The sequence below is a fragment of the Chelonoidis abingdonii genome, chromosome 11 (assembly GCF_003597395.2).
Source record: "Chelonoidis abingdonii isolate Lonesome George chromosome 11, CheloAbing_2.0, whole genome shotgun sequence".
Taxonomy (NCBI): Eukaryota; Metazoa; Chordata; order Testudines; family Testudinidae; genus Chelonoidis; species Chelonoidis abingdonii.
The window spans coordinates 40988669-41005952 of record NC_133779.1 but is presented as its reverse complement, the minus strand read 5'-3'; the positions used below and the strand labels follow the sequence as shown (position 1 = coordinate 41005952).

The following is a 17284-nucleotide window of genomic DNA, read 5'->3' as shown; positions in this document are numbered from 1 at the left end:
TGGTGGTGATACTGGGAGACTGGAGTGTCTAAGGAAATTGCTTGTGTGACTTGCGGTTAGCCAGTGGGGTGAAACCGAAGTCCTTTTTGTCTGGCTGGTTTGGTTTGCCTTAGAGGTGGAAAACCCCAGCCTTGGGCTGTGACTGCCCTGTTTGAGCAATTGGTCCTGAATTGGCATTCTCAGTTGGGTCCCGCTAGAACCACATCGTCACACCGCGCCAGCAGAGTGCACTGAGCATCCTAATGAGGGTCCCCCCAGCACCCTGTCACTCCCTGTGGCAGGTTACATGTTCACACCATTTTGACTCCCTCGGTGCAGGGAAATAACGCAGCTGGCAAAGTAGGTTTGAGTCCGAACACTTCAGAGTGATTGCAGGCCTCAGGGGCAGGGGCTGTGGGGCAGGAGGGGCCATTAGGGGCACAGGGCAAGGAGTGGGACACTGAGGCAAGAGAAGATTAGCAAAAGAAAAGTCTCCCTCAGTTCGCGTTTTCCCTGGCAGTCCCGGAATCCTCCATGGGAGAATCTTTAAACCCATAATCCCGTTCTCTCCCAGTCTCTGAGCTCGTCAGCCGGGATGGGTTTGGCGAATGCCCCGCGCTAGCAGCTCCTCACAGTGTGAACCTTCCCCCGCCCCCCCCAGCCAGGATTAGCCCGGCTCCACATGCATCAGGGGGTCCCCCTCAGGGATTGTTTGTGGCTCTGCTGCGGCGACTGCTGAATGTGCGTTTACCCAGAGGCCAAGGACAGTGCAGGGAGCTTCACCCCTGCTCATCCCTCCCCTCCCCTGGGGAGTATGGTGGTTCCTTCGGCCCCCGCACTGCCCCAGCTAGGGCCAGCCATGGTGCGGGAGGGGAAATCTTCTAGAGGGGAGAGGATCTCTCTGGGGGTGGGATCCCAGGCTCCTCCCTGACCCTGCCCAGGTTTAAAGCCAGCATCCCCAGTCACCTAAACACCTCGCGCCGTGCTGCAAGCAGGACTTTCCTCTTGTGACATGACTCAGGAGCCTCCGCCTCCCCCAGGACGTGCTTGGGGTACACGCGGTGCCATCAGCGCCGTCGGCACAGCCCTGGGGAGACACAGTTCCTGCCCTGCACAGCTCACCACCTAGGACAACGAGCTGCTTCATCTCAGGGCAGGGGCCACTGGAGTCCGGGACTGGTTTTATATCCACTTGCTGCTGGCAGTTCTCTGCCATCTGCCCCTCTGCCCGGCCACAGTTCCTTGCAAGGATGGTGGAAGCAACAGGTCCTGTGAAGGAGGGGCGGGCAGTGGCTTCAGGGCAGGGGCACGTGGAGGTGGTGGTGGAAGAAGTTGGTCGAGACCTTGAGGCTGCAATGAGGGTGGGCAGGCAGCGCAGGGCCACCAAAGGGAGGATGAGATGCTTGGCCGGGCTGCTGTCGGAGGAGTGGAAGCGACGCTGGCAGGAGGCGATGCAGGGTCTGGGAAGCCAGCGAGGAGGGGGCAGTGACTGAGGCCAGAGGAGATGGTGAGGGGCCTGTGGGGAGTTCTAACTGGGTGCATAGAAAGATAAAGTCTGAGCTTCGAAACATTCTGGAGGAAGCAGCAGTGAGGGTGGGGCCCAGCCTGGATGAGTGGGGACCGTGGGGTGAGTCCAAAGCATGGTCCTTGCTGTGGGGCATTGCTCATCATGCAAATTCCCTACACGTTGAGGCCAGCTGTGCATTCACTGGCATCGGAGGCTTTTCACTTAGTCACCTGGGGCATCTTCCCAGCTCCTCACGCCCAAAACCAGGTCCTCTGGCTTTTCAGTCTACTTTGTTATCATAGGGTTTCTTGGGATCATGGGGCTGAGACCCATCAAACTCATCCCATCCCCCAGTCCAGGAGCGAGCCTTTAGCATGTAACACCTGAGCTGGGGCTGGATGCAAACCTGTGACCCAGAGGTGAAAGGGTCTGTGTACCAGCCCCCTAGGCTCCCAGAGGTGCCAGAACAGGAGTGTAGGAAGAGACTGAAATGAAATATGAATAAAACATGCCCCCCCCCCCACCTTCCGCATGGCCTGCACTGTGAAAATCCATCCACACACTCCCTGGTGCAGAGAGCAGAGCGATGTAATGAGAGGGGCAGAGCATTAATAGGATTGCAAAGCAGGGTCACTGGGTATTAAGCTAAGTAGAGAACGGCCGTAATGAGGAGCATTATTTATTACCAGACATCTCTTGCATCAGAGTTGTCAGGAGAGCCGAGCATGTTAGCCTGGGCGTTCGTGAGAGCCATTTCAGCAGGAGGCGAATTAGGGATTTACAGCCCCAGAGCCCCAAGCTTGTGCTGCCTGGTGGCAGATTAGCTGGGTGAGGAGCTTAGAACTGTGGGGGCTGGAGGTGGGCTGGGAATGACTTTCCTGCCTGGTGCGCTGTACGCAGGCAAGAGCAGACTTCTGGCTGGCAGAAGGGGGTACAGTTCTAGCCCAGGCAATGGCATGGTGCCTGCTTATGCTGGCAGGAATTGGGCACCTCCTCATGTGGTGGTCTGGTGACTTTGTGGGGCTGGCTGTTATTCCATGGCCCATAAAGTACAGCACAGAAATTAATGATCTCATCCCCGGTTTACAGAGTCACACATGCCTTGCCCAAGGTTGAAGCTGGTGTCAGTAGTGGGATTATAATGCAGGTGTTCCCAACTCCCAGGCCTGTGCTCAGATGACTCAGCTCACCCTTCTCCTACGGACGCATCTGTCCTGAGCGAGAGCACTCAGGAGCATGGGACTCCAAGGAGATGCTGTCGGATCCAAGGAGATGCTGTCCTTTGGAAGGCAGGAGCAGACATCGCAGTGCTTAGCCCAGGCAGCTGTGGATCAGAGGGGATCCCCAGGAAAGTGTCCTGAGCAGAATAGGACATGCTAGAGTCATGTGGGTGTCAGAGATTCCCAAACTGAACCCAGCTGCTCTCAGCCTGTCAGATCCTGTCAGCAGTGTGCCCTTGTTGCCAAGAAGGCCAATAACATATTGGGCTGTATTAGTAGGAGCATTGCCAGCAGATCAACGGAAGTGATTATTCCCCTCTATTCAGCACTGGTGAGGCCACGCCTGGAGTATTGCGTCCAGTTTTGGGTCCCCCACTACAGAAAGGATGTGGACAAACTGGAGAGAGTCCAGCGGAGGGCAACGAAAATGATCAGGGGCTGGAGCACATGACTTATGAGGAGAGGCTGAGGGAACTGGGGTTATTTAGTCTGCAGAAGAGAAGAGTGAGGGGGGATTTGACAGCAGCCTTCAGCTACCTGAAGGGGTGTTCCAAAGAGGATGAAGCTCGGCTGTTCTCAGTGGTGACAGATGACAAAACAAGGAGCAATGGTCTCAAGTTGCAATGGGGGAGGTCTAGGTTGGATATTAGGAAACACTATTTCACTAGGAGGGTGGTGAAGCACTGGAATGGGTTATCTAGGGAGGTGGTGGAATCTCCTTCCTTAGAGGTTTTTAGGGCCCGGCTTGACAAAGCCCTGGCTGGGATGATTCAATTGGGGATTGGTCCTGCTTTGAGCAGGGGATTGAACTAGATACCTCCTGAGGTCTCTTCCAACCCTAATAGTCTATGATTCTATCCCCAGCAATAAAAGCATAATAATTAAATACAGCACTTTGCACAATGGGCTCCTGGTGTGTGACTGAGGCTCCTAGGTGCTACCACAATAGAAATAATATATTCATAAGATTTTAACAATGATGGTTGACTGGGAGTGTCTGTTTTGCACACACTCCCTGCGATCCCTTTAGTCCTCTCATTCAGTCTATAAATCAGCCCCTCTCCAGAGGAATAAACTGCTTCAGCAAATGCCCTCAACAAGTGATTCAACTCACTACCCGGTCATTTATGAAGGGGATAAAAGCAGTTTATGGCTTTACGTAATTAGATGTATTGATGCCAGGTCTTTATCCCTGAAGGGGAGCACAGCCTGGCTTGCTTGTTTCGTCTTCCTTCTATTTTAAAGCAATTTATGCAGCCACTCAAAATCCCTCCTCCCCAGCCACAGAGCTCAAATTGCCCCTCGCGGATATCCCTTCGTAGATGAACAACTGCTTCAAACACAAGCATAACAGAAGGAGAGACCAGGGAGCAGGAAGGCTGGGAGGGGGGCACACAGAGGGTGGTAGAACAGGTGTGCCAGGAGGAAGGGTGGGGCAGTGTATATCTCACTGCACAGCCATGCATGGGAAGAGGAACCAAGATGTGTAGGACAGGGTGAGTCTGTAGGGTAGAGAAACACAGCTCTCAAAGTAACTGGGGGAAATGCGGGATCTGAAAATGCCAAGGTTGTGCAGGACTGGTGGAAAAACTGCAGGGTATTTGTGTTATGGTGGGCGGTCACCATGTTGCCTCACAAGTTCTTTGTCTCAGTGTGTAAGCCATGTACCATCCTTGACAAAACACAGCATTGTTTTTAGTTTTGTTATGCGGTCGCTTTGGTGGAAGCTGTTGCAAACAGCAGGAGTTTGTTCCCTGCTGTAATCTTTGTAACTAGAGTAATTTCTCAAGGTGGAGTTGCTCCCAAGGAGCCAGACATTGATGTTTGGGCTGAGAGTCCTGACAAAGGGGATTGGCTGCATGCTGTTTGTGGCCACCTCTGTTTCAGGACTGGCAAGTATAGGGTAAATAAACCAGTTACTCTAGGAAACTACCCAGATTCCGTATCACTGATTTCCCCTCAACAGGAAACTGATTTGCAGCCTCTCCCCTCCCCAGGCCCGCTGCCACTTGACAGAGTAGGAAACTGATGCACAGGAAGGGGAAGTGCCCTGCTTAAGGCTACTTAGAGAGTCAGCAACAGAGCTTGGACTAGAACCCAGGAGTCTTGATTCTTGTGCTCACCATTAAATCATGCTGCTTCCCTCTACAGCCAGGCCATTGTCAAAAATGGAGATTAGGAAGTTATGGGGCAAAAATAAAAGCCCCAGACCCTGTGGCTTCAGCTGAGGGAATAATCTTTCTCCAAGTGTGGAAGGGATGGAACAAGTCTTCCTAGCTTCGGAGCATCAACTGAGCCCGAATTAATGGGGATCAGGAAAGAACCTCCCCGGGGAAATTTTATCCTAGTGCTGTCCATTGCAGATCATTTGCAGCATGTGGCGCTGCCCTCTGTGAGGGGGGGATACTGGGTTGGATGTCTCAATGGTCTGATCCAGCCTGGCAGTTCCTGTGCACTAGCCTAAGAAACCCCACTTTGCACTCCAGTGATTTCAAGTGTCCCTACTGGGGCTAAGCTACAGGACTGCGCAACAGAGCGGGGCAAAGAGAAACCCAAAGCTGCTGAGGGGCAGGGAGGTGAGACAGCAGGTTGTCCTGGAGAGATTACAGCCCGGTAATTATGCCCAGGGCACTTGGGTACGCCCTAAGGCATGCTGACTGGAATCTAGCCACACGTGGCCCGCTGACCCCGGGGTGGGGGTGCAGGGAGCTGGGCAGTCCATGGGTGCTCTGAACTTGCTGATTTCTTGCCTCTGTATTTCTGGTGCTCTCCACATTGCGCTCACTCTGCCAATGGGTAGCTCCATCAGCCCGCAGAGAGGGCTCTTATCGGGAAGCTTAGTGCAGGGGGCGGGGTGTGCGAACCCTGGAGATTCAGCCTTGGAGGGATGGGTTTAATTAGCAAAGTCTGCCTCCAAGTGCCAGATGGGGAGTGGCACAGGGGTGGGGGGTATTAGCCAGGCCCTTTTATGCTCTTTCCTTGGGGGCCTTGCTGATATCTCAGACAGCACAGCCCACCTCATCCCTTAGAACGAGGCTCTGGCGCAGGGGTGTTTGTCACAGCTGGCTGCAAAATGACATCCACGCACCCACCACGGGGCTCCCAGCTCCTCCCTGCCCCTCCCAGGATCCAGTTATTAATTTGTCGCTGGGTCTGGGCGCCTGAGTCCAGCGGGAGCCGGTTGCATTCAGGGCGGTCTGTTCTGCTGAGATAAAGAATCCAAGGCCCTAACGGGGAGTTAGCACCTTGGCTGTGTCAGCAAAGAGCCCAAGCCACCTTCTGTGTGTGTCCAGGAATGCGTGTGGCTGGAGGGCGCAGAGATAATCGCAGACTCGGAGCCTCGGGGGGTGTGGGGGGAGCTTAGTCCCGCTCTGTACTCCTGTAGGCTGGCCGGAGAGCCATGTGTCAGCCCTGCCATACTCTGTCCGCTCTCACGAGCAACACAGGGTTGGGCTGGGGGATCGGGAGGGGATCTCCAAAGAACCTCGGTATTCAGAACATGGAGCTTCTCCCACTGGGTTCGTCTCTGGCTGCCAGATGCTGGGAATGGGAAACAGGGGATGGATCACTTGATAAATTGTCCTGTTCTGTCCATTCCCTCTGAAGCACCTGACACCGGCCACTGCCAGAAAACAGGCTACTGGGCTAGATGGACCACGGGTCTGACCCTATATGGCCGTTCTTATGTATCAGGATGGGGCAGTGGGCCCACTCTGCCCTCTGGAGGGGAAGTCCAACCAACCTCCAGGCTGCATGCAGTGACTAAAGATCCCATGTGGTTTCTGGCATAAGGGGCAGGGTATTAACCTTGGTGTCCTGGTTCCATTCCAGCTCCATTCTGCCTCCCCGTGGTGTTAGCCATGTCCCACATTCCTCATCACTTCCCATCCTGCCCTGCAGCACCTGGCGCCAGGTTAGCCATCGTGCCGCAGGAGAGGTGCTATCTAAGCTAAAAGAACAGGAGTACAGACTAACACGGCTGCTACTCTGAAACCTTACCCAAGCTAGTTCCCCGGGCTCCCAGGCAGGGCCAGTGTTGGTGGTGGCTGGCTGGCTGCCTGCAGCTGGAGGTTAGAGTGTTACTCACAAGGCAGCGCTAGGAGGTGTCTCAGCAGATCATTTTGCTGTTGCTCTTGCACACTAATTGGGTCCAGCTGGCCAGAGGGGAAATCAATCACAGCACAGGCTGGGGAGCACCATTGTGTGTGTTGTTAATTCTGACGAGGCTGAGTCCTGGTGCCCTAACTGCCATCTGCAGCTTGCCAAGCAGAGTCTCTGCTAGCAGTCTGGTGGTTTCGGGAATTGCTGCAGGTATGGCCGGCCCGGTGAGCAATGAAGCTACGGAGTCAATGCCAAGCCAGGCCCTCTCCCTCCGAGATGGGTTTTGGTGATGCCAGACGATCAAAGCCCATGATGCTGGAGGGTCACTGGGGAAGGGAATGGGGAGCAAGCCCACCTGCCTGGTTATGGGGTCCTCTTAACAAGGATGTGGGAAAGTCTGCAAAGGCTTTGACTCAGGTGAGGCTACGCCTGGAGACAGATTGGAGCTGGGCATTACAGATAGCTCCAGTCACGTGGGGAAAGCCTCAGTGTGCAGCCTGGTGCCAGCTACCAAGTTCCATGTGCTGCTGGATCATGTGCCAACATGGGGGGATCTCCTCCAGTTTCCCAGCAGCCTGGAATGAATTCACTAAGATTCAGTGGTAAAGCAGTGATGGGGTATGCGGCAGACCCAGGATTAACTGGAATCTACCTGAAGCAGTTCCGGGCCGTCCTGATGTGGATTGTGCTCTGCTGTATAAATTGGGATGGAAATTTCTACCCGTTTTTCCCAAGTCCCTTGGTCCGGAACGTGGCCCTGGTATTTGGGCTGAGAGGCACCAGGTCAATATCGTCATACCAGATGGTGCCATTACCGTCTCCAGATACTTTGCTTAGTGACCGAGCAGTGTCCTTGAAGCCATGCTGTGTTGTTGTTAGTTTGGTGATGCTTTGGGCACTGTAGCAAGCAGCAGGGAGTGGAGCTAGTCAGTTCCTGGGGCAGAGTTGCTCCCCAGGAATCAGTTTCCTGGTGTTTGGCTTGAGAGTTCATAGATTCTATGGCCACATGGACCCCTGTGCTCACCTCGTCTGACCTCCTGCGTAGTACAGACCAGAGACTGCCCTGAATTAACTCTTGTTTGAACTCAGAGCACATCTTTGAGAAGAATATCCAGTCTTGATTTTCAAATGTCCAGTGCTGGAGAATCCACCACGACCCTTGGTAAATTGTTCTGTCAGTGTTTAAAAACAGTTGTGCCTCATTTCTAGACTGAATTTCTCTAGGTTCAACTTCCAGCCATTGGAGCTGGTTAGACCTTTGTCTGCTAAATTGAAGAGCCCCCCGTGTTATAGAATTTGGGCTCCCCGTGGAGGTACTTGTAGTACAGGGGTCAGCAATCTTTCCGAAGTGGTGTGCTGAGTCTTCAGTTATTCACTCTGATTGAAGGTTTCACGTGCCAGTCATACATTTTAACGTTTTTAGAAGGTCTCTTTCTATAAGTCTATAATATATAACTAAACTATTGTTGTATGGAAGGTAAATAAGTTTTTTCAGATGTTTAAGAAGCTTCATTTAAAATTAAATTAAAATGCAGAGCCCCCCGGACTGGTGGCCAGGACCCAGGCAGCATGAGTGCCACTGAAAATCAGCTCGCGTGCTGCCTTCGGCACACATGCCATAGGTTGCCTACCCCTGTTGTAGACTGATAAGTCACTTCTTTGCCTTCTCTCTTTTAAGCTAAATAGATTGAGCTTCTTGAGTCTATCACTACAAAGCAAGTTTTCTAATTATTCTTCTGGCTCATCTCTGAACACTCTCCAGTTTATTAACATCCTCCATGAACTGTGTGCACCAGAGCTTCACAAAGTATTCCAGTAGTGATCACATCAGTGCCAAATCCAGAAGCAAACCAACCTTTCTACTCCTAGTTGAGATTCTTCTCTTTATGCATCCCAGGATTGCACTGGGAGCTCAAGTTCGGATAATTATCCATCGTGTCCCACAAATCCTTTTCAGAGTCACTGCCTCCCAGGATGGTCCCCTGTGCTCTGAGAATGGCTTCCATTCTTTGCTCCTAGATGTAGGACTTTACATCTGAGCAAAAGTTTAGACAGAGGGAAGTGGCTGTGTACCATTTATGGCCACCTCTGTTCCAGGTTTGGTGTATATGACGTAAATAGTTACACTAGGAAAATACAGAGACTCCACTTCACTTATTCCTCCTCCAGTGGAAACTGACCTACAAGGATATGGCTCAGCAGAGGGGCAAAAATAGCATTCATTGCAAGCTCTAAGATCCAGCTTAGAACACATAAAGATGCTAAGGGTGTCAAGCATGGTACCAGGGGATACTACCATGGGGGTTTCCATTTGCACATGGTTTCTATTTTCATAAGTGCTGGCACCACATGGAAGGGCCCCCGCCTGGACTCTACGACATTGAGGTAGATTAATCCTTGCAGTGCAGTTCTTTGATGCCCCTCTAGGGAACGCCATCCCAGCCGGAGAGCCTGGCGGGTTCTGGGTCACTCATGTGGAGCGGGACATAGCTTTCCCTGGGGCGCTGCTTTGCATACAGCTCAATCCCTTGTGGGGCTGGTGGACCAAATGCAAGGAGCTAGATCAGGGATGGCAGGCAGGGAGCTTGCAAACACAAACCTCACAGTAAAAGCTGGTCCTCGGGCCTCAGAGAGACCTGGCCAATACGCAGCTCGAAGATTTCAAAGCATGGCGCCCCCTCCCCTGCCGGCCCCCTCATGCTGCGTGCACCAAGAAGCCTTGGTTTCTGGCCTTGACACCTCCATAGACCAGCCCACTGCATCCACGGGACCTTTGTTACTCGCCCCAGCGCCCAGACCTCTCGCTTTCCCCCTTATACACCCCGGGGCAGGGGTGGTCTGTGTGGGTGCCATGGCAACCCAGTAGGCATGGCGAAGGGCCTTTAGCTCCGTGCCCCCTGTCTGCTGTCCACTCAATAGTCTGGCTGCCATAGGAGGCTCTTAGCAGTGGGGCCCAGGCTGGAGGAACATGAGAAGGAACAGAGCCTCTGGCCTGGGCACATCACATTTGGCAAGGACAGGCTGGTAATATGGCCACACCATTTGGCTAGGAGCAGCTCAGGGAGATGGGGTTGCATTGCTGGTAGTGGGGGCGGAGGAGGGTCCAGTCTCTGGCCTATATCTCAAAAACTCCCCCTCCCTCCTTAACATGTGAATTGGGGTAGCTCCTAGAGGCCCCAGCCTAGATCAGGCCTCACTGTGCCAGGCAGCTCTTCAGGGCAGCGCTCCCAGTTGTATCACCAGCCTCACAGCATTTTCTTTAAGCCCCAGCCTCTGGATTCATGGGATTAAGTGCAAGTCTCAGCTTTCATTTTATTTCAAAAGGGTAAGTTTCTGGCTCTGCTGGTTGCAGAGAAGAGATGGAAAATGGCCCCATCACCAGAAAGCAAAAGGAAAGAACCCACTAGTTATCATCCTGTTTAAATCTCTTCACTTGGAAGCCAAACTCATGATCTTTGGTGACTGCTTCATGGTCTCTGATCATTTGAGGTTCACAGTATTGGCTGGGGGAAAGGAAGGTTCATTAACCCCATTTTCCAGAGAAGGAGAGGTAGGGACTTGGCCAGAGTCAGACCCTGCCAGGACCGGAGCCCAGATCCCTCCGGTCTCAGGCCCCTGCCTCCTTCCTTCAGAGGCACCTTCCATTTTGCATCAGACACCCCTCTCTGGAGGAGGCACCTGCTACATTTTCTCACAGGAGACTCAGCTTTTATTCTTGCCTATGGCAAAGCAGAGCCCTGGGGCGGTTCAGAGTATGTTTGAGAGGAGAGAAGAGGGTTGCAAACATGCAATTAAGAAGGAGAATTGTTAATTGCAGCTTAGAAAGGACTCCTGATCTAAGCTGATATTTAGCTACTTTATCTTCCACTCACTAAAGAACCCTGCCCAGATCACCCCTCCCCTCACTGCACCTGCATCCTAGCCCTAGTGACAATAGCCCAGGTTTGCCAGGGCTGCTTTTATCCTGGGCTCCCTGCTGCAGGTGTCAGCACTCATGCAATTAAGCACAGCTTGGGCCAATCAACCTAGCTGCCTGCTGGGACCGAATTGCCTGCCACCCTTTCATGCCCAGACAGCCCTGCTGCTAAAGCCATCCCAGCATCTCCAGCACTGTGTGCTATGTAAGAGCACGGAAAAGGGTCCTAGCAGAAGAGAGACATGGGCCGTCCAGCCTAGCCAGAGGCCTGTTTCTAGCCATGCCCTGTACCATCTGCTGCAGAGGTAGCAGATAGCTCTACGGTGCTACAGAACTTGGGGGCTGGCTGGAGGTCCCTTGCAGTGCATCTGTTGGTGCAGCAGCAGGTGTATGCTGACCACAGACTCGCTCCTCTGATCCTGCTCTCACCTGCCCCCAGGTAACTGGTATCCTCCCCAGCAGCGAGGTCACACTGGGGCCCATTGATGTCTACAGGGCTCTTCCTTGTGAGCAAAGACGGCAGGGCCTTGCTCTGTGCTCCCAGCCTGGCTTGCGGGGAGCCTGCCATGCTGTTCTGCAGAGGGTGTTTCCAGCTCAGTGCTAGAGATCCAGAGCTGGGCTTCGACAGGGGATACTACCACAGCCCAGGGGCCTTCCAACCTGGCGGGTCTGGTTCAGGCTGTCTCAGCACCTGCCGCAGCTCCAGGGCTAAGGGGGTGGAAGCTAGTAACCAGAGCTGATCTGCATCCCCCTGCACTGAGCAGGATCCTGCTTCCTGCCGCAGCTCACTTGATTTATACCAGTCATCCAGAAAGCGCCCCCGATGTCTGCGGTGTGGGAGTGATCGCGGGCCTGCAGGGGGAATGGATACCAGCCAGGAGGGGTGCAGCCTCTGGTGCTGGTATAAACTGCCCCTTGCCTGCATGTGAGTCTGCATGCATCAGCGAGGGATTGTCAGGGCTGCTTGATCTCGTCCTGTCCTCGCCGTGTGACACTCCCAGGGAATGGACGCTCTGAGAGTTGCCCAGTGGGAATGGATCGCAGGAGCTTGGGGACCATGTGGAAGAGCTGGGCCGAATGCTCATCATCATGGGGCTGGGGGCTGGAAATGGATCCCAATAGCTTCCCGGTGGCAGCCCAGCACTGCCGGATCCCAGCCGGACACAGCGAGAATGAAACTATCAGTGGAAATGCAGGGGACTTTTCTGCACCCTGGAGTCGTTTCCGATTTGAGCTTGGGGTCGGTTCTGAGTCTGAGATGGTTTGGCCAGAACATGCGTCTCTGTCTCTTTCCCTCTGCTGTGCCCATCACAGGGGTGTCACGCTCCCCCCAGGGTTACACCTCCCTCTGATCCCCTCTCCTCTTTGTCTCTCTCCTGCAGGCTCCCAGGACAATGGGAAGGTGATTCGCATCAACAAGGTCGAGCACCAGCCGCTGCGTGTGGGGCTGGCTGAGCCAGTGGCCCTGCCCTGCCTCTTCTTGCTCCAGCCTTCAGCCTCGCTGGGACCCAATGAGCCACCAGACCCGCCTCGCATCAAATGGAGCAAGGTGCAGGCAGCATCTGGGCAGAAGGAGGACGTGCCAGTCCTGGTGGCCAAGGATAATGTGGTGAAGGTGGTGAAAGCCTACGAGGGGAGGGTGTCCCTGCCTGGCTACCCCAGCAACCGCTACAATGCCACCCTGGTGATCAGTGCGGCACGGGCCAGCGATGCTGGGCTGTACCGCTGCGAGGTGGTGGCCGGTGTTGACGATGAGCAGGACCTGCTGCCCCTGGAGGTCACGGGTGAGCTGGGCTCATGGCAGCGTGTGTGTGGGTAGGGCACGCTGGCAGAATAGGGGTTATGAGCCATGCAGGCCGAGCACCAGAGTGTACATTTCCTCTGCCATCTGCTGCTCCGCATCCCTCACCCCCACCTCTGTGGCAATGCACAAGCCAAGTGGGTAATTAGTTTCCCATTGGATACCTACGGGAGAGCCACTGCAGGAGTGTCGGCTACTCCAGGCTGGCCACAGCCCAGCCATTGCCATGCATTGCCAGTCCCAGGAGCTGGAGGTGAACTCAGCCCTGGGGGCAGCCGGGATCACTGCAGCTGCTGCTGCACGGTATAATAGCAGAGTAGGCAGTGGCACTGGTATCTCTCAGGGCAGCCCTGGCTCTGGGGCCGCTGGATCTGGGTCTCTCTCCTTTGTCGGCAGGACTGTCTGGCTGTATGTATACGTGTGTGTGTGTGTATGTGTGTCATGTGCACTGAGCAGGGGTGCACCATCTCTTCACCCCGGTACGCTGGAGTCTCAGTAACTTGCAGTGTAGTCACTTGGGTGCCCCCAGAAGCAGCTTCCCGCTGTGCTAATGGCTCGTGCTCAGGCTGCACATCCAGCTGGTGTCCAAAGGGGAACTATGGAGTCTTTCCACCCTGACAGCACATGGCCAGTGACTCCTTCTCTATCTGCGCATAGCCCTGTTCTGGCGCTGTCAACGCTCCACGAGCAAACGCTGCCGGCTGCTTCTCAGCCTCCTCCTGAGGCTTCCCCCTGGAGCTCTAGCGGCTCCGCAGGGCTGTAGTACTTGCAGACTGGGGCTTTGCATGTGACTTGCTTTGCTCTTTCAGAGGGGTCTGCTGCTGGCTCCGGGATGGGAGTGGGGTCTAGTGGGGTAGAGCAAGGGGAGGACTGGGAGCCAGGACTATTCCCAGTGCTGCGAGGTGAGTGTGATCGGGCGGGCTGAGAATCCAGACAGCTGCCTTATGTCCCCAGCTCTGTCACTGTGTCACTTCTCTGTGGATAAACAGAAAACAGCAGGCTCCAGGGCTATCAATCCAGCCCTTTCACCAGTGTAGAATTTCTCTTCAGTTCGTATAAATCTTTCGCCTTTTACTTTGTTCCTAAGACAAACTATCTCTGGGCTGATTGCGGGGAAGGGGGGCTCCTTTCTCCCGGCGCAGCCCCCGTCAGTATTGTCCCCTGTTCACACCCCGCATGTCCCCTTCTCCCCAGGCGTGGTGTTCCACTACCGAGCCGCCAGCAACCGCTATGCACTGACCTTCCCCGAGGCCCAGCACACCTGCCGGGAGAACTCCGCCGTCATTGCCTCCCCTCGTCATCTGCAGGCTGCCTTCGAAGACGGCTACGACAACTGCGATGCTGGTTGGCTGGCTGACCAGACCGTCCGGTAAACGGGGGCGCCCCCGGATCCTGGGCACTGTCAGGATGCGGCTTAGGGAGTAGCCCTGTTGGAGAGTGGGCTCTCAGTGATGGGGGTGGGATAATGGGACAGCTTCCCAGTGCGATGCGGCTGCTTTGTTTCTGCATCTTGCACCATGCCTGGCAGCGCCAGAGCCCTGGGAATCGATGTGATGTTGTATCCCTCCTTTGGAGGACCTAGATCCCTATTTTCCTGTGGGCCCAGGCTCAGGTAACACTGCCCTGACCCAGCAAAGCAGCCATGCCGGTGGCCCAGAGTCACCCAGCTAAGCAGCAGCCACTGAGCCATAGATTCAGATGGCAGCAGCCTGCAAAATCTGCCCAAAGCAGGTTCCCGCACATGCAAAATGTGTGTGCAAAACACCTTTGTGTCTGCAGATCAGGCAAGGGGTTTGGTAACTGGTGCACAGTGCAGGCCTGTCCCATGTGCACAGATCTGCTCCCATCTCTGCCACTGACTCACTGTGTGACCTTGAGTGAGTCATGTCCCTGCTCTGTGCCTACGTTTCCCCATCCACAAACTGGGGATAGTGACCCTGACCAGCCTGAGGGTTGGGGGTGGAAGGTGGTTAATCCCTGCTAAGCACTTGGAGGCTGCCCTTCTGCTGTTAGCAAACAGCTAACCACAGAGAACCATTCCCCTGTGGGTTCAGGACACAGATCTGTACTTACATCTCCCATCTCTACTCCTTCAGCTCCCCCTCCACCCCTCCTCATCTCTCCATCCCTCTGGGCCCCCGGCTCTCCTCTATATAAAAAGATTTTTTCCCCCTCCACCTCTTCTCCATTATCATTGAAATTGCCATCAGACACCCTCAGCTTCTGACTTGAATCAAAGTGATGGCTGCTTGATTCCAGCATGGTTCCCCGTGGCGAGTGATCCTCTGCTAGATCAATGTGCTGCTGCCTGAGTATCATGCAGCCAGATCTGTCACAAATTCGAGAGCCAGGGCCTGGCACCTCTGCTGTCAAAGGGCCCCCTGCAGAGACACCAGGCCCCTACCCCCACCCCAGCTCCCTGCAGACACTAGTGGGGATGCTGTGAAGCTGTGACACCTCCCCCTCCCCCCCATCTCCCCTTTTGCACTCTATGTTTCCTGCTTTAAAGCATAGCAACACGGAGGAAGCATCTTTCTGTGGCTGTCCGAGGCTTGTGGGACGGGCAGGACAAGGGCTGATCCAGGCCCTTGACGGCTGCTCTGCACCTGCTCCCCACAGATACCCCATCACGCTCTCCAGGCCTGGCTGCTATGGAGACCGCAGCAGCCTTCCGGGCATCCGCAGCTACGGGCAGCGGGAAGCCAGCGAAGCCTATGACGTCTACTGCTACGCCAGGGAGCTCCGAGGCAAGCCCGAGGCGCGGGCCCATTCCTGACAACGCTTTCCTAGGCAGCTCTACAGGGCCCCTTCTGCTGCCTGCTTTTGGGGGCTGGAAAGTGGGGCTGGGACATGGCTGGAGGGGGGCATTTATTTCCCCCGGCACCTCTGGGCTGGGAGCGTCTCTCCAGCAGGGTCCCCAGTCCCTGCTGGGTGCAGAGAAGCCAGGAGGATTTCTACCCTAAGAGGTTCAGGGCAGGGAGCAGGGTCCTTGATGCCAAGCCCTGGCCATCTCCCCTCCACCCACAGCTTCTCCTGCTGCTCTTTGAGAGTCAATAAAAGGCTCCCTGAGGGTCGATCCTCAGTCAGCGCTGGGCGGCTCCTGATGGATTGGCGACACACCGCTGGCTGCATGCCACCCCCGGGAGACAGTGATAAACTGAGGAGCATCGTGCACCTGGCTGGGCCTTATTGCTTAAGCAGTGAAGGCTTTAAAAATGCATTCCTCTGCTGTGAGCTCCCGGGCTGACGGATGCTGATTTCTCAGCCGTGTCAGCAAACGGAGCAAAGGAGAATTTATTGCCTCTTTGCACCTGAAGCCGTTCTGGTGACCTTGAGCGGTGGGGTGACTCGGTGATGCTACAGCTGCACCCCCTGTCTCCCTGGGATTTGTGCTGTGGCAGGTCTTGCAAGCTAAGCAGGAGGAGGCCTGGCCAATGCTTGGAGGGGAGACCCTAGGGTCTCAGCAAGTAGTGGTGGTGTTTGCCCTTCAGAGCCAGTTCTGCCCCAGCTCCCCGGTAGGATGACAGTGGGAGCTGTGCTGCTGGAGGGGCTTTTCCCCAGAGGAGAGGGGAGGTGGGGCCCTGAGTGCTGACTGGTAGCAAAGGTTTGCAGGGCCAGCTCGCATATCTTGGCTGGATGCCAGCATGAACCTGCCATCGCTCGTGCAGCTTCTATTGGATGCAAGAGGCCCAGCTCTTCAACTGGCGTAAGTCAGCATCACTCTAGCAAAGTCAATGGCTCTGTTGCACCACTAGGCTTCAGTTCACACCCCAGTGGTTATACAGCACTGTTAAGCTGTGGTTGCATTCCACCCCGGAGATGGCTGCACGGCAGCAATGAGCCAGGTGACTGGTGAGCTGGATGTAGCAATGGGCTTTTCTTCCCCTTGCAGGGAAAGTGTTCTATGTCTCCACACCCGGACGGCTGACGTCACAGGGAGCCAGGAAGCACTGCCAGAGCCGCGGGGCCTCGCTAGCCACCACGGGCCAGCTGTACTTAGCCTGGAGGGACGGCTTGGATCAGTGCGACCCAGGCTGGCTGGCTGACGGAAGCGTCCGCTACCCAATCAGGACCCCACGTAAAAAATGTGGCGGAGACGAGCCGGGCGTGAGGACCGTGTACCAGTTCCCCAACCGGACAGGCTTCCCGGACCCAGCCTCCAAGTTTGACGCCTACTGCTACAAAGGTAGGTGGGAGTGAGGGTATCCCTTCCAGGGACTGATCGGACCAGGGATGGGCCTGTCCAGTTCCTGATCCAGAATCCCCCTCCATGTCATTAAAACCACCCACCTGCCCCACGACCCTGATGCCCGCCTATCCCTGCACCACCCACCCGCCCCAGGACCCTGGAGCACACTTGTCCCTGTGTCACCCACCCACCCTGCAGCCCTGGTGCCTGTCTGTCCCTGCGCCACCCCCCACCCCCCCCATGACCCTGGTGCCCGTCTAATTCCTGCGTCACCCACCCGCCCCACAGCTCTGGTGCCCGTCTAATCCCTGCGTTATCCACCCCACAGCCTTGGTGTCTGCCTGTCCCTGCGCCCCCCTCCCTTCCCCCCCGCCCCAGCATGACCTTGAATCCCTCTACACACCTTCCATGGCTCAGTTTCCCACCTGTGCCATGGCCCTGCTTTGCATGTGGTGACCCTTTTGTTAACGACCCTGGCACAGGGCTCAGAGATCCCTCCATTACTCCCTGGGGATGGTGCAAGTCGCTTGATCAGCTGCCTTTCACACTGTCCATTAGTGACTCAAACAGG

At 55.2% G+C, this 17284-nt stretch overlaps 1 protein-coding gene across 1 annotated transcript in view; it reads left to right on the top strand.

The window, feature by feature from the left end:
* NCAN (neurocan) overlaps positions 1-17284 on the top strand; it is a 58033-nt gene that overhangs the window by 8811 nt on the left and 31938 nt on the right. The window contains exons 2-5 of the mRNA XM_032799911.2: positions 12106-12507; positions 13719-13893; positions 15144-15271; positions 16417-16710. Coding sequence (XP_032655802.1) covers positions 12106-12507; positions 13719-13893; positions 15144-15271; positions 16417-16710 — 999 coding nt within the window. The remainder of the gene's footprint in view (positions 1-12105; positions 12508-13718; positions 13894-15143; positions 15272-16416; positions 16711-17284) is intronic.